At 38.7% G+C, this 17,121-nt stretch overlaps 1 protein-coding gene across 4 annotated transcripts in view; it reads left to right on the top strand.

The window, feature by feature from the left end:
* The window catches only part of KLHL7 (kelch like family member 7), a 59,044-nt gene that overhangs the window by 30,931 nt on the left and 10,992 nt on the right, over positions 1-17,121 (top strand). For all 4 annotated transcript variants that reach the window (XM_040644196.1, XM_008686382.2, XM_008686383.2 and 1 more), the window contains 2 exons: positions 687-861; positions 4,765-4,907. In XM_040644196.1, coding sequence (XP_040500130.1) covers positions 687-861; positions 4,765-4,907 — 318 coding nt within the window. The remainder of the gene's footprint in view (positions 1-686; positions 862-4,764; positions 4,908-17,121) is intronic.

Below are 17,121 nucleotides of genomic sequence, written 5' to 3'. Positions count from 1 at the left end.
GGGCATGGAGCCTACTTTAAAAAAAAAAAAAAAAAAAAAACCTAGTTATTTATATTCAAATTGTGTTGATAAACTTGGACATGTTTGGTAAAGATAAATGAATGCTACAGTACTCTTTTGAAAACAATTCTTATATAAATATCCTTTAATGTATTTTTTAAATATAGAATTTTTATATCATAAAGTTTCTGGAAAGTAGATAAGTCTATCAATTCAAAATTCAGGAATATCATATTGAAATAAAATCATAGCTGACCTTCATATCTCTTGGGATGGAAGCCCTTTTAGGAAATTAGCCTTTTTTCCTGGTATTGAGTGAACATATATTGAAACTATCATTGATAAGTAGATTTCTTTCAGTAGAAATGTACATCATAGCTCCTTCTGAAAAGAAGTTATATTTTGTTTTAAAAAAATCATAAATTCAGTATCCTCCCTGTGATTACATTATATAATAGTAATCGTAAAAAATACTTATCTACAAGAATCATTAGAGCAGTGGGTAAACTGTTGTGAAGTACAGGCAAAAGTTTGGGAATGAAAGAAAATATCTGAATAAAATATTGGGAATAAGTGGTTGTGTCTTCATGAGATCCTCCCCCAACTTTCAGTATAAGAGTAAATATAGCTAATTGGAAATGTTGCTGCCTTCTAAGAACCTTACTATGCTGTTCCCCCCCGCCTAGGTTTATGATGCTGCTGTCAGATGGTTGAAATACGATGAACCTAATCGCCAGCCATTTATGGTTGATATCCTTGCTAAAGTCAGATTTCCTCTTATATCAAAGAATTTCTTAAGTAAAACGGTACAAGCGGAACCACTTATTCAAGACAATCCTGAATGCCTTAAGATGGTGATAAGTAAGTTGCCTTACTGTCCATTTATAACCTGAGCCTGTAGCCAGTTTCTCTTGAGCTTAAACCCTTTAGAATGGATCAGACTCAGCACCAGGGAGAAACATTGAAGACTTAACTCTTTCAAACAATGCAGTAGGGTTCTCAGCTGTCTACTTGGAGGAGACTTAGCCCCAGCCCTTATCGTATAGGGATGTGTGTGATAGAAGGTAAAAATTACTTATACCTTGTCTCCGGTTGTGTATGACAGCTTTCATGCACTTCGTTTCTAGTATTTCCTTTTTTATTTTATTCAACCAAATAGTCTACCGTGATCGCTTTTTTTTTTTTTTTTTTTTGGCCTGGAACTAATAACTGCCATATTTTTTTCATTTATTTAGTTTTTCTTGACTTGCAGCCTACGTCCCCACCCCTCTGTAAAGTGCTCCTTAATAAAATTGTACAATTAGACAGTCTGTTACTTTTCTTTTATTTCTTGGAAAATCCTTCATAGAGCCTTCCTTCTACATATTCCAATATGGACTGTTTGTACTCTAACCGTAAGGCACATTTGTCTTAGACTTCCCTCCTCTACCATCCTGGGATGTCCTTTCACTCTCCTAAGTTAGACCCACTGTCTTCCTAGACCCCAGATCTTCCCTTTGCATAATTCTCTCTGTTGAATGGAATGTTTCCTTACAAGGTTCCTGAGAAAGTGTATATGATAGTAAATATTTGGAGACTTGATGAATCTCATATCTTTATTTTACCATAAAACGTTGAAGGATTCTTAAACTTGGTATAGAATTATGTTGAAAATCATTTTCAGTTAGAATTTTGAAGGCATTGCTCCATTATTAACTAGCTTCCAGTGTTATTTTTGAAAAATCTGATGTCAGTCTGATCCTTTTATTCTTTTATTCCTCTTTGTAAGCATTTAAAATCTTTTTTTTGGTGGGGGTTGCTCCTGGGTGGCTCAGTCAGTTAAGCGTCTGACTCTTGGTTTTGGCTCAGGTTCTGGTCTTCTAGGTCCTGAGATCAAGCCTGGCCTCAGGCTCTGCACTCAGCAGGGAGTCTGCTTGAAGATCCTTTCCCTCTACCCCTCCCCCACTGCGGAAAAAATAAATAAATAAAAGCTTTTTTTCATATCCCTGATGTTTTGATGTTTTGAAAGTTCACAATAATGTAACTTGGTGTGCCCTTTTTTTTTTTTTTTTGAAGTTATATTGGGCACTTTCTATCTTTTCAACAGATTTCTTACTTAAAATTTGCAAATGACAATACCTAACTCTCAAAGGAAGAACTCCCAAAGCAATAAGCCTAAGAAGCAAAGAGCTCCTCAGGGAACGATGTCAGAATGTTTGTCCCCAACCCTGTCCTTGGAGAGAAAAAGCCTATCAGTGAAGCCCCAGCTTATGCTTCCTTCAGGGGTCAACACCATTGGCTACAGTCCACCACTTTTATCCAGTGGCCTGCTGCCTGGAAACAGTTCCCTCCTGTCGCTCTCCTTCCTTGCTACCGGTCTTCTCTTTTTGGGAGCCACAGTACACTTGTGGCCTGTGTGGAGCCCTCCTAAGGGCAGTAGCTCTCAAACCCTGGTGTTTCTGACTCCAAAGTCTGGGGTACTGTACAGTAATCTGGATTTTTAACAAGTTTTCAGGTGCCACTGCTGCTGGTGATGGTCAGGGAACCACACTTTCAGAATCGCTGTCTTAGATCTGAAGTGGGAGGGCTGAAGGGGAGGTCAGCAAACTACATGCCACAGGCTGTAGCTAGCCCTGAGGTAAAAGTGGTCTTTGCATTTATAAGGGATTATAAAAACAAACAAATGGAGAATATGTGACAGAAACCGTATGTGGCCTGCAAAGCCTAAAGTATTTACTATCTGGCCCTTTCCAGAAAGAGTTTGCTGACCCCTGACCTAGAGCATGCACCAGAGCCTTAGCTGCAAAGGTTGCCTGCTGTTCTGATACAAAGTGCTTTTACTCAAACTCCAAAATGAAGGAGATGCTAAATATTGATACTGATTTTCATTCACTCGCAAGCTTCTCCAACTGTCTCTCTTTTATAAAGGTCCAGCACAGCCTCATGAACAAAGTATTTTGCATGTGTTAAGAACTGTTGACATTATTTTTGGATCAATAATACTACACATCATATATGGTTCAAAAATATATAAAAGGGTATATAGTGAAAAGTAAATCTCTTCAGTACCCCTGCTCCCTACGCCTTTCATCCCCTCATGCTGGAGGTTACTATTACTATCTTATATATCCTTCCATAGGTAGTCTGCATACACATTTACTTACATATACTTGTATAAATTATTTATATAACTTTATGCATAAAATATAAATTTTTAAAACACAAATGGTATCATAGTGTGTATCCTGCTACATACTGCTTTTTCACTCCACATTAGCTTTTGGAGATCATTCCATGGGTATATATTACCCTTTTTCATTTTTCTTAACAGCCACATATAATATTCCATTGTATGAATATACATTAATTTTTAACCACTTCCCTGACTGAACTTTAGGTTGATAAACTCCTAGAAGAATTACTGAGTAAAGAATGTGTGCATTTGTAATTTAGAGCAGATCATAGTATATTGCCCTCCATATAGTTTGTACCTGTCCACATCCCCACCTGCAGTGTGTAGGAAGCAGTATGTGTTTCCCCGCACCTATATTATACCCTGTGTCTCAGACAGTTTGATCATGGCCAGTATGATAAATGAAAAAGTATGATTTAATTTGTATTTCTCTAACTAGAGCACTTGAGCATCTTTTCATATGTTTAAGAGTTGTTTGTAGTTCTTTTCGGTGAACTGTGTTCAGTTACTTAATGGAATTTTCTATTAATAACTGGTTTTAATCTTATTAATAGGGTATCTTTCCAATTGGTCTGTTATATGATTAATAAATATTTTCCTAGTTTGTCATTGTCTTTTTGTTTCGTTTTTTTCTTTCTGCCATGCAGCAATTTAACTTAAAATTTTATGTAGTTAAGTCTGAATTTTTTTTTCATGGCTTCTATGTTTTTTGCCTTAGCTTTCCCATTTGGGGCCTTCTTTTTTTTTTTTTTTTTTTTAAGATTTATTTATTTATTTTAGAGGGAGAGAGAACACAAACTGGAGGGCCAGAGGGAGAAGAAGAAAGAATCTCCAGCAGACTCTTTCTGAGCATGGAGTCTGACGCTGGCTGGGCTCAATCTCACAACCCTGAGCTCAGGACCTGAGCCAGAACCAAGAGTCAGTCACTTAACTCCTCCACACTCGTGCACGCTAGCTCTCTTGCTCTCTCTCTCTCTCTCTCTCTCAAATAAATCTTTACAAAAAATCATCTAAGGCATCTACTTGTCAAAGTTTTATGTGCATCTAAATTACCTTGGGATTTTGTTAAATATGTAGATTCTGATTCACTAAGCCTGGTAGATTCTGAGATTCAGTAGTTCTAACAAACTCCCAGATGCTGAAGCTGCTGGCCTTTGAACCACATTTTAAGTGGCAATACTAGTACCTGGTCCATACCAACAGAATTTTTTATTTGATGGGTCTGTGGTAGTTTCAGAGATTTCCTAGGTGATTCTAATATACGTCTAAGATTGAGAACTGCTAGGTTAGGAGATCTGAATTTTAATTATTATTATTTTGGCAGCTATTGCTTGAAGAGCCAGATAATTCACTGGTATGTAGTAAGTGGGTGAGGTGTTCTTAGCATAAAGATTGCTGAGAATAATAAATTGGTTAGGACTCAGATCCTTACACATTTTCTTGCCTTTTTCCCCCCTGACTCTTTGCTTAAATGCTGTAGAGGGATAATAGAAGAACAGTTACAGAAATAAAAGCACTAAATTTAGTTATTTCCTTTTTAAGGCATTATTGTGCCTGAAGTTCTTGAAAAGTTGCCATGTGTTTTTCTACAGGTGGAATGAGGTATCATCTGCTGTCTCCGGAGGATCGAGAGGAATTGGTAGAAGGCACAAGGCCCAGAAGAAAGAAACATGACTATCGCATAGCCCTATTTGGAGGCTCCCAGCCACAGTCTTGTAGATATTTTAACCCAAAGGTAACTAATTTTTGTTTTTGCTTTTGAAAGCCCTGAGCATATAAACACTCACCTGCCATTAGTAATAATATCTTATGCCTTTAGAGAAGTTACAGTTTATTTGTCCTTTCACATATCTTTTGAGATACACAGTTCTCTTTATTTAACAAATAAGGAAATTGAGGCTTGGTCAGATTTTAAATGTTTCCATAATTGCTGCATAGTAACCACTATCAGAGAAAATGGAAAATTAGTTCTCCTATCTTATCTCATTTTGTTAGCAACTCATTGCTTTCCTTATGTGTCATTTTCAATGAAAATATTCTGGACCTGTATGTGGTTTTTGGGGGGTTTTTTAGTAATTATGTTTTAATGTAAAATAATACATAGTAATTCTAGAAAATTTGGAAAACCTAGAAAATAAAGAAAAAAGGTAAAGTTACCTTTAACTCAACCATTTAGAAATGATCACCAGTTTTAATGTGTTTTCCAGTATATGTTATGCCATTTGGGCCAGCAAAACCTGAGTCATAGGTCTAGAAACACAATTTTTCTTAAGAGATTATTAGTTAAAACCTTGAGAGAGTCCACTCACATTTCTACCCCTTGTTTCTTAGACCTGTGTGTTTTGGCTATGGAAGAGATAATACCGTATTTTGCTAGTACAACATGCATTGCTGGGGCTAAGCAAATATCACAGTCGTAAAAGAGAGCACCTGTAACTGGTATTGAATCTAAGCATATAATGGTCTGTTTCATCATTTTGTTGGCCCATTTTTGGTTGATGATAGATACTGATGAGTCGAGCATCACCTTGACATCAGGATACGTATCTGATACTCATTTCTTTGGAGGTGTTCTGTGTAGTACTGTAGTAGTGATGAACAAAGCATTTATAAAAACTCATATGATGATGTTGTCAAGAGTGCAAAACAGAGTGAAGGTCAATCCAAATCCAGAATCAGTATCAATTCCAGTGAGGGCAGGACATTGTCCCTTTAACGATGCACGAGTCCTAGTGTAGTTAGCTTGGCATTAGGTAACTAACTGGTTCCCCAAGGTGTGGTAACAAATCAAGGGCTTAGGACCGGTCCATATTCCTGACAAAGTGGGTGCTGTCCAGTAGAGGGTAGCCGCATTGGCCTTAGGGAGAGGAAGTGCATTAGCTTCCATAGCTGCTGGCTTATGCAGCCTCTATCACTGTCGCTGTGGTCACTCATAAAACCACTGAGCAAGCCTCAGATTGGAGAGGGAAGATAGAGATGCAGTCCTATCCATGTGTTTATTAAGAGATTTTGCTGAAGTTGTGGGCGCTCTGGTAAGAATTCATATGGGATGCAAATTTGTGTCCTTTCTAAAGGGTCATCTACATTATCCTTCCTCAGATTTTTTGTCAACAGTCTTACATTGTTACTTATTTCAGGTCTACATCCATCTAGGTAAACCATTAGCCACTGTCAAGAATTGATAAAAACTGACCTTAGCCTTTCCCTCCTGAAGGGTATAATGGAAAATAAAAGGACTACTTAAGATTCTGCCAGATCAGAAGGTTTCTTCTGAATTGTCCCTCAGTACCATTTCTGAAGGGACTATAATGCTTTAACAGTCTACTCTTGGCTAATACTATCAAAAATAAACCAAGTTCGGGTCTCTCAAATTTATCAGCTGATTTATAGAGACCACCTCTATAAAGATATAACCCTGGTTGAGGAAGAAGACCTCCTAGGAAAGGGTTGTGATTAGTTCTTTGGGTATTCTTTGTCTTTGAGTCCTCTGTAAGCCCAGGGTTATGCTTAAATACCAAATTATTGGTCAAAGGCATGCTATTTGTGATTTGGTAGATCAGGTAAAACTGTTCAAAATGTATTAATGGTATGGTTACCTTGTTTCCCTTGATGTCAGACATTTGCTGTCTTTCAAGACCTAGTGGCCAGCCAGGAGCTATTTCCTGAAAAAAAAAAAAAAAAAAAAATGATGCCTGCTTAAAGGAGGTTGGCCTAGCTCCAGAATCCCAGGATCATGCTCTGTGGTCATATTAGAACATGGCCCAAGCTATAAGCAGCATCCTAGTCAGTATCCTGATGCCCCAGAATCACAAAGTAATTGTGATTGGGCCAAGCCATTTTACGGTAGCCTGTCCCACTTAGAAAGCTGTCTCCTGCTCTAGCCTTTACTGGCAACTGGCAACTTTTTGTTTTACCCAGTAAAAGTATTTAAGTGGCACATTTAGTTGTCGGATATGCCATCTGTAATATGTAGGAGATACTTGGGGCAGCAGGGTATATCCTTTGTTTCCAAGGAGCTATACCAACATGCTGTAGTTCAGAACTTGACAAACTTTTTTCTGTAAAAGACCAGATAATATATTTTTTCAGATTTTTTTTATACTTCAACAAATAGGCATGGCTGTGTTCCAATAAAACATTATTTACAAAAACAGGCAGTGTCCTAGAGTTGGTCTGTAGGCCATAGTTTGCCAACCGCTGCTCTAGACCTGTGGACATCTAGGAACTTTGTAGTGACCACCACTGTATTCTAGGATAAACTTCTGTCCTGTCAAGCACTTGTCTTACCATGTCCTGTTCTCCAGACCTGATCAGTATTATGGGCATCAACATACGAGACTGTATGTGACTACCTGTGTTAAAGTGAGATGGATCGAGTCTCCTGCAGCTTAGATTATAGCATACAGACAGTCAAGAGATCCTTGAAGTCAGAGCATGAAATTATTTTGTTTTCCCTGCCAGCTGAAAAGAAATTGCATCTAACTGTCTGAGTAGGCAGTAACAGAAATATACATTAGCCAAAGTGTTAGCTATATGCCAAGTTTTAGTAGTTGTTTCAGTCTGGTCCAGGAAGAAGACCACACCTGGCACTGCCACAACAATTAGAGGCATCAGTTTTGGCAGTTTCTACAAAGCAGCAGTTCCTCCTCTATTTTGGTAGAGAAGGAGGTCTTACCAAAGAAGGCTTCTCCTGCTTACTGTAATACTTAACACCGTGACTCATAGAGCGGATATGCAGCCAGATAGCAAAAAGACCTCTCCAAGTATGGAGGATCAGAATTGGGTTGGTTAAACACCATCATATTTGGACTGTTCCTGTTGGGCTGATCTCAGCTCATCCATCTGTGTCTGGCCCATTCCTCCATCTCCAGAACATAAGCTGATTTTCTTACAAAGACATCTGGCTTCCTTTCTCAGTAAAGACTGGGTGTCCAGCAGGTACCACAAGGCTTCATGGCCTATGCAGTACTATCCAATAAGCACAGTGGCATTGTGCTTAAGAGATTGATACACCTACCCATCTATTTCACACGAGGTAAGGTTAAGACTCTTGACATACCAGTGCCTAGTTAATTTCAGTATTGTTTGACTTTTCAGGATCCTTTTGAATCAAGAGTAGGAAATTTATAAATATTGTGGTTTTTTTCAAGCAAAAATTGAAATCATAGGAGTTTATAATTTATAAACTATAGCTTTCAGGTATTGATAATAATCCCCTCTTATTTTCCAAAGCCTAAACTATGGTATTGGTTTTTACAGTTAAAAGCAAAAAACCTAGCTATACTTACAGGCATAGCATAACATACAGACTTGTCAAATCACTGTGTTGTACATCTGAAACTAATGTAACATTGTGTGTCAACTATACTTCAGCTTTTTAAAAAGACAATTGAACTAAATTTTGGTAGAAAATATTTTACATTACAATAAAGGAGGTGGCTATTTTGATATACAGAGGGACAGGAGAATCCTGATTTCATTTAGGAGACAGTAAGCATTGTTTCTAGTATATGGCAAACATGGAATGACTCTTAGCACTTTATTTTTGGTCTGTAGTTCTAACACTTTCCTTGATTTTTTTTTTTTTATTGGACAGTTAAAAAGAAACACGTATTCTCCACAAGCCTGGAAATGAGACTGTAACTTCAGAATTGCTATTTGCTCTTATCACTGGCCCATACATACTTACTGCTCTTTTGTATAGTTAACCACAAATTTTTAGATTTTCAATGGAAAAATTCAAATAATTGAGGAAATAACTACCAAAAAAAATCCTCCTTCCATCAATTATCTCTTATGTCCTGAAGCTAACACCATTAGAATCCCACTCAGTGTTCATTAAATGTGTCTATTAGAAGTACTAGGCCCTCCCTTCTTTTTGCTATAAAACTTTATCTTGAGGAACTTTCACCCATTACTATTTTTTGTAAATAATAATATAAATTGATTAGTCATTATTCTAATAAAATAATTGGGAAGGCTGATTTCATTATAAGTTACTATTATTAATCTTGAATCCACCTAAGTGAACATTATTTCATTATTCAATTCAAGTAGATTGCTTAATGAAAAGTTCTATACAGGAATTATTTTAAAATTCTTGAACTTAATCTTCTCAGAAATTGGAATTCAGAATTCAGAAATTTAGATTTGACCTTCATTAAGTGGGACCCATTTGTGTGTGTCCTATACTAGCCAAAAATTTATCATTTTCAGAATCGATCTCCTTCAAAGGGGGCAATTTAAGCAGTATTACTTAATTGAATTATCCAGAATTAAGACAATATCCCTATAAACTATTATCTTTAGATTTTCCTTGGATATCACTGGTGAGAAGAGGCAAATGTTTATATTAATTGCTGACTGAAAAATAATAAAGAAAATCTTAATTCTCTTTCCTGAGTATTAGTAGAAAAAGAAGTCTTGGGTTGCTGTATCAAATTGAAATTATATCATTCTTGTTATGGTCCTCTTATAAAGCTTTTTGAGCCCCCCTACCCCATCTGTACCTGTTTTTAAAGTTTTCAAGTGCTTAGTGATCACTAAAAAAGTTGTTTATGTGCAACCAGTGCTCTATTCTCTTAGTATTGGTATTCTCAAGTTGTAGAATGAGAATGTCTTATGATATTGATGCTTAAATAAAAGTTGACTTGACGGACCAGTTTTTATTTGGTCGCTTCCTGTCAGTAAAACAATGAGCTCTAAAGGGGCTTAGAACTTTGTAAAGGACTTGGCTCACCACTTTTAATATGGTGGAGATATAGGAGACTGTGCCCTAGAGAAAAAGGAATTCTGCATATTCCCTGCCAAAAACAAGGACTAAGACCAGTAGGGTAAGGGCCAGAGCCTGTAAATTACAAAGGCAGAAAACCATATGGTGCATATCACAGGGAACCATCAGGTTTAGAAGGTTTACCCCGAGTACATTTTCCTATTCAGAGCTCTTCAGTAGACCCATCACTGAGCTTAGTGTCTGGCCCAGTGCGGATGCTCAAGTTAGAAGGATGAATAAACCCGTATAACTTTATGTAACATTTCACAAACAATTTTGTCAGTTTTATAGGACTGGTTTTAAATATCGGTGGGCCCTAAATCAAAAGAAATGAAGTTACCTTCAACTCAGAACACATTTTCCTGTTGGAAATATTGTTTAATATGGGTATTGCAGTGCTTTTTCCTCACAGTATCATAGCCACTTACCTCTTAACACAGCCTTCTCCTGAGGAGACGGTCCTACTCTGTGATCAGGGTGGAAATGGGCAGTTATACATTGCATTTGATTTTGAAAGGTATGTGCATAAAGAAGTGTAAACCTTAAATTAAAAAATTAACAAGCCTTTTTGTAAGAGAGTATCAGTAGTGCTTGCCACCAGCGAAAGAGTGCTATAGAAGCAGTACACTGAGGTAAAAGGGTGAGCACTGCTAAAATGATCTGGAGCACCCACAGGAACAAAATATCCAACATGGGCAGCAGTCATCCCAGGTGGGTTCGCCCTTTAGCCACATGCCCGGGGGCTGGCATTGTTGGAATGCGAGTGTGGGTCATCATGGGTATCCCTTAAGCTTCCTTAGTTGTCATTATAATAGGCACCCAGTGGTAACAGTGTCCTCTGCACCTTGTGCACCGAAAGTGTTCCTCAGGCTTGATTGTTTGCAAACAGTTTGGTTAAACAGGTGGAGGAGACTGGAACACATTCTGAAGTAAATTCTTAGCAGAGTGCACTGCCTTCCTAGAATGTCTTCCCAGATATCGAGAGCCTCTGTTCCTCTCTTTTCAAGCATCTCCACCACACACTGTTTCATAATTTTGTTCTAAAATCAACCTGACAGGGGCACCTGGGTGGCTCAGTCGTTAAGCGTCTGCCTTCGGCTCAGGACATGATCCCGGCGTTCTGGGATCGAGCCCCACATCAGGCTCCTCCGCTGGGAGCCTGCTTATTCCTCTCCCACTCCCCCTGCTTGTGTTCCCTCTCTTGCTGGCTGTCTCTCTCTCTCTCTGTCAAATAAATAAATAACTTTTAAGAAAAAATAAAATAAAATAAAATCAACCTGACAACCCCTTGCATCCCACGAAGTTCCCGCTTCAGGGATCTGTTTCCTTTTGTCACTGCATCTGCAAGAAACCCCAGGGAAATATGACTAACCACAGGAGTGATGACATCAGACTCATTCTCTTTAAGCCATAATTACCATAAATTAACAGATCAGTCCCCTAAAAAAGCTGGGAGAGAGCAGAAATAGAGCTGTAGGTGTTTGAGCGAGGGCTGTAAGTGGGAAGGAATGAGGAAACTAAAAATGGTATCTGCGTGTGGTGGTATTTTAAAGGACTCCAGCCATCCTGGAATTAGCTGGAGAGTAGTGGGCAATGAACACAGGCTACAGGGGTAAGGGTCAGGCTGAGGGTAACCAACAAAGAAGGAAATACATTATCATGATTTACTATACCATGTCACTTGAAAATTTCTGTTGGCTACCTTGTTCATATGATGACCCAGAGGCACAGTAAGATCTGTCATCCTAGGAGTATGAAAACGTGGCTGAATAGGTTTGGTGTGATTATTTTCCTTGAGTATTGATAATCGGGTATAAGAGATCATTATCCTCAGCCATTATAAACAGTAGAGCACATTGTACAGAATATGTACAGAAGCATGAAGTAGTTAGAGGCTGAGGTCAGTGAGGTGGCTGCTGAACATAGTAGCCATTTAGAAGTCCCAATATGAGGGGTGCCTGGGTGATTCAGTTGGTTAAGCATCCAGCTCTTGATCTCAGCTCAGGTCTTGATCTCAGGGTTGTGAGTTCAAGCCCCTTGTTGGGCTCCACGCCCAGGTTGGAGCCTACTTAAAAAAAAACAAGGAAAAGTCCCAATTTGGGACAGGCGGTAACAGCCTTCTTGATTTGAAGAGCTCCCCCTGAACTGGATTTGTCCATGGAAGCTTCATGGAGGTTTTCTTGAGGAAAACTTATTGGTAGAGTTTGGATAGGAAGAAAGAGAAAAGACAAGGGTATATTGAATCCTAAGTATGAGTGCATCTTTTTGGCTTGATAAGCATGGTTATTAAAATTTTTCATATAAGCTTCCAAAGCATTACTTAATTGAATGGACTCTAACACCTTACTGCCTTAAAAAAGAAAATAGACAGGTGGAAGAACTGAAGGACTAAGCCATTGGTCTTTTTTCTTTTGTGAGGCTTTTTTTCCTTTTTTTTTTTTTTGTAAAGGAAAGCAACTCTTTTGTAGAAAGAGCATTTCAAGTTTAGGTATATGAGCTTAGGCAAATAAGCTAGTCTTTCTAAACTTCAGTTTTCTGATCTGTTAATAAAAAGTTGAAATCTTCTCAGGATTTGTGTGAATATCAGTTATGTTCATTTGACTCCATCTTTTCTTTGATCTTCGTTCACTCAGTTTCTCCCTGGCATCTTTAGGATTCCTCATTTTCTATATTTAAATGTAAAAAGGCTTACCACCTTCATTTCTTCATTTTATCTATCTCTTCACCTTCCCTAACTCGTGCCCTTCAGCGTTATCTCCTGTACTCTGCACATCTGAAACTGAGCAGATGTTTGTCCCATTGACGAGGACAGTTCATTAAATATGTTACTGCATTTTGAGATTTGAGATAATCATTTAAAGGGTAATATGTCTTCCTGTGCCAAGATTTAAAATAACATATCAGGGTTCATCTAAAAGCAAATCTTGTGTTGAGATAACTGGCAGAGTGCTAACACAGAGATATTTCCCTCCTATTTCATTTATTTTCTGCTCAGAGGACAAGCGGTATTATTGAACATAATATCCTTCTCGGGTTTCACTTTTGGATTTTCATTTCATATTTAAATTTCTGAGTTTAGGTTTGAGTTTTTGGTTTTTGATGGGATGGTTTTCATCTGAGAGTGGAAAGGAAGAACACTTTGTGACTTTATAAAGCAGCCATATTCTGAATCAGTAATTCCCTTTAAGCTGGTCTCTGGCCTTACTTCAGACTCCTTGCTAATGTTAGCAATCATTAACAGCTGAGAAATGACCGCTTATAAGTTTACTGTTCCTAATTTTATCTAGCAGTTTATAACAGCACAGTCATGCCCCTCCAGCCCCACCCAGCCCCCATTGTGGAAGCCGTTTTTTCTAACTACAACGCTGTATTTCTTTTTTCTTTTTTTTTTTAAGATTTTATTTATTTGTCAGAGAGAGAGAGAGAGAGCACAAGAAGGGGGAACAGTAGGCAGAGGGAGAAGCAGGCTCCCCACTGAGCAAGGAGCCTGATGCGGAACTCAATCCCAGGACCGTGGGATCGTGACCCGAGCCGAAGGCAGACACAACCAACTGAGCCACCCAGGCATCCCTACAATGCTGTATTTCTTGAAGAACTTAGATTACAAGAGTGGTTTCTCTTAGGGCCTGATTATTAAACCCCTTTCTGGACCTAAGAGGTTAATATATTTCCAGAAATATTTGTGTGACCCTGTTGAAAATGAGTGTATTTCAAAATGGGTACAACCTGTGAAATTACTTGGCACAATCAAGTGTTTACTTCTGAAAACGAGAGTGCCCTAGTAAGTGTGCCATTTGGAAGGAAGGCAGAGACTGTTTTGATCTGTCCTGTATTTGAAATGCAGCCTCGTAGTATAGTAGCTGTTAAGTTTTTCAGTTCTTTAAACCTTAAATTAGTTTTACTTTCACTTTTTTGTTAAAACATTTAGCGCTGTTACAAGCATTTGCTCTGAGAAGTTGTTTTCCTTGTACCGTATTTTTGGTACCATTTGCCTGGTTGTTGTATTTACTTTTTCTGTTTAAAAAAAAACAACAGGGGCGCCTGGGTGGCACAGCGGTTGAGCGTCTGCCTTCGGCTCAGGGCGTGATCCCGGCGTTCTGGGATCGAGCCCCACATCAGGCTCCTCTGCTAGGAGCCTGCTTCTTCCTCTCCCATTCCCCCTGCTTGTGTTCCCTCTCTCGCTGGCTGTCTCTATCTCTGTCAAATAAATAAATAAAACTTTAAAAAAACAACAACAACAAAAAAAAAAAAAAACAGGGCACCTGGGTAGCTCAGTTGGTTAAGCGTCTGTCTTTGGCTCAGGTCACAACCCCAGGGTCCTGGGATCGAACCCTGCATCGGGCTTCCTGCTCAGTGGGGAATCTGCTTCTCCCTGTCCCTCTGCCTCTCCCCCCAGGGCTTGTGCTCTCTCGCTCTCACTCTCTCTCTCTCTTTCTCTCGTTCACTCACTCTCTCTCTCAAATAAATAAAATCTTAAAAAAAAAAAAAACATGCTCACTGTAGAAAATTCAAATATAGCAAGATATAAAAGAAAAAGCCAGGACACTCCTAATATCAAAAGACAGTCATCAGTAGCTAGTGAACATAATTCCAGTCCTCTCATTTTCCATATATGAGTTAATACTATATGTGCTGTCTTGCAGAAACTATTTTTACTCTTTCAGCATTTATAATATGGAGGTATTTTCATGTCAGTGAAAATATCATCTTTTGAAGGGCTACATAAGGATATAGCATAATTTATATAAATCTAAGGATATACCGTGATTTGTTTAATGCTTATCTTCTTCATGCACATTTGGCCTATTTCCCATTTTTCCCTGTTAAAATACCCCTGCAGTGAAACGTCTTGTATATGCCAACTTTGTACACTGTCCCAGTTTTTTCTGTAGGGGAAATTCCTGGGAGAAGAATTGTTCTAGCAAAGGATAAAGATGGAAACTATTTTGATTTACCAAAAAAGTAAAGAAAAGCCTGGTTCCTAACATTAGGTAGTGTTTGTGAATTGGTCACAGGTTTCCTGTCCCTCAGTAGTGCAGCTACCAAATGACCAGGGACCAGAGTGACAAGATGCATCTTGGAGTCAGTGTAATTAAAAGGCAGCTCTGTAGTGAGGAACCGGTTCAAACTAGGAGCCGTGTGCAGGATCTGCAGTCTTTGACCTTTAGAAAGTATAAAATGAAGGTGGCTCAGCTGGATGAGACATACTTTTCCACAAATGTGGCCTAACACCCAATAGAAATATTCCCGTCAATATGCTCAGCCCTAGGCCAAATACCATACAAAGAGAGGGGGGGAAACCCTGGTTTTCAGAGTAGCTGGGGTTTTAGTGCTTAAGCATTGCTTTTCTAAGTGATAAGAAATGGAGGCCGTGCAGGAGGACCTCAGTGGCCATCCTGCCAACATCCTGATTTGATTGATTTGTAGATGAGGCTGGTCCAGGTCCTTTGATGTCCAGTCAGAATCCCAGAGTGACTTAAAACAGGAACAAGAAGAACCCAGATTACTCCATTCCGAATCCAGTGTTCTTTTTAGGAGGCTCTGTAAGAAGATTTTTAGAGAAGCAGGGCAGTGTAGGAGTTAAGAGTGCAGTTTTGGAGTCTGAGAAATTTGGACTTAAAACTTGGGTTCACCACTTTCTAACTCTGTAACCTTTGACGTGGTACTTAACTCTCAAGATTTTGTTATCTATTAGGTAAGGTTCTTACCTCATAAGATTATTGAGGAAATTAAATAAAATAATGTTTTAAGATATTTCAGCCTAGTTCCTGGAAAGGGAAATGCTTGATAATGAATAAATTAGTAGCTCTTTGTTCAGGGATACTTTCTAAATCATTTGGACCCTAAGATAATTAGATTTTAGGGCTGAAAGGGAGGGGCCCTAATATCATCTAGTTCAGTCTTTTTGTTTCATGGTGTTGGGGGACTAAGATCCCTGAAAGGTGAAGTGACTCCATGCACCCCACAGCTTCTCCACAGCCTAGCTCAGTGCCCATGTTTCCCAGTTCCCTAGAGCTGCATTCTTTGTGACCTTGTGAAATGGACGAAGCCAGAAGTGTTTTTATGCATTTTTCATGAAACTACTTCTAGGGATGTTCTTGCATCTGGCATAAACCTGCTTTCTATATAGATTGTTGCCATAGTTCTATGATTATTTTTTAAACAGCTCTTAGAAACTAAAATTAGGAGTGCTTAGATGTCTCAGTCTGTTAAGCATCTGCCTTCGGCTCAGGTCATGATCCCAGGACCCTGGGATCGAGCCCCACAGCAGGCTCCCTGCTCAGCGAGGAGTCTGCTTCTCCCTCTGCCTCTGCTCCCGCTCCGCCCTTGCTCTCTTGCTCTCTCTCTTGCTCTCTCTCAAATAAATAAATACAATCTTAAAAAAAAAAAAAAAAAGAAACTAAAATTGGTCAGATAATGGCTTAACAGAAGGTGCTTATAATTTGGTCATCTTAAACTCAGGTTAGATTGACTCCTTGAAGTTTCTGCAAGAAATCTTAAAAGTTTTACATATTTGTTAATTTTGCTTTCCTTTTTTTCCAAGATGTGTCTTCCCTATTTTTGCTTGGTTTCCTCTCAAAATGATCCAAAATAAAATTCTCAAGTCTTACAAGTAAAAAGTATTTCTTTTATTTTGGATTTTGGTTGTCTTGATTATTGAAATCTACATCTGTGGCATATCTCTATTATTTGAAGATACATGTGTTTTCAGAATGCAGGTTAGTACAAAATCAGTCCTTACTTTCAAGGAAAATAGCAGGCTGATGTCAAGAAGCACTTCACTGTCCTGTAGCATAGCCCTGGTGCTGGAAAATCACACAGGACGAGATGTACCGGAGCGCTCAGTCATTAAGCCCAGACTTTCATGAGGTGGGAATTCAGAACAAGGCAGTCGGGGAAGCCTACAAAAAGGAAAGGAGCCTTGACCTTGAGCTTGAAAAAAGTCTAGAATGTGGTGTATCACCGCAAAGACAAGAAAGGCTAACTAGGACGAGGGAAGACAGGACTTTATACATGAAGGTGTATGTGTGTGGATGACTAGATGGGTGATCTGTCAAAACTTCCTTCTACCTTTGTCTTTTCCAGGCTTTCCAGTTTTTCCATTTTCATATCTTCTCCTCAGCCGAGCACAGAACGTTGCCTGAAATAGATACTCAGAACTTAATTAAATTATGTT

This window comes from Ursus maritimus, unplaced genomic scaffold, assembly GCF_017311325.1.
Source record: "Ursus maritimus isolate PB19 unplaced genomic scaffold, ASM1731132v1 scaffold_3, whole genome shotgun sequence".
Classification (NCBI taxonomy): Eukaryota; Metazoa; Chordata; class Mammalia; order Carnivora; family Ursidae; genus Ursus; species Ursus maritimus.
Note: the sequence above shows the minus strand (reverse complement) of the source record. Positions and strands in the feature narration are given on the sequence as shown.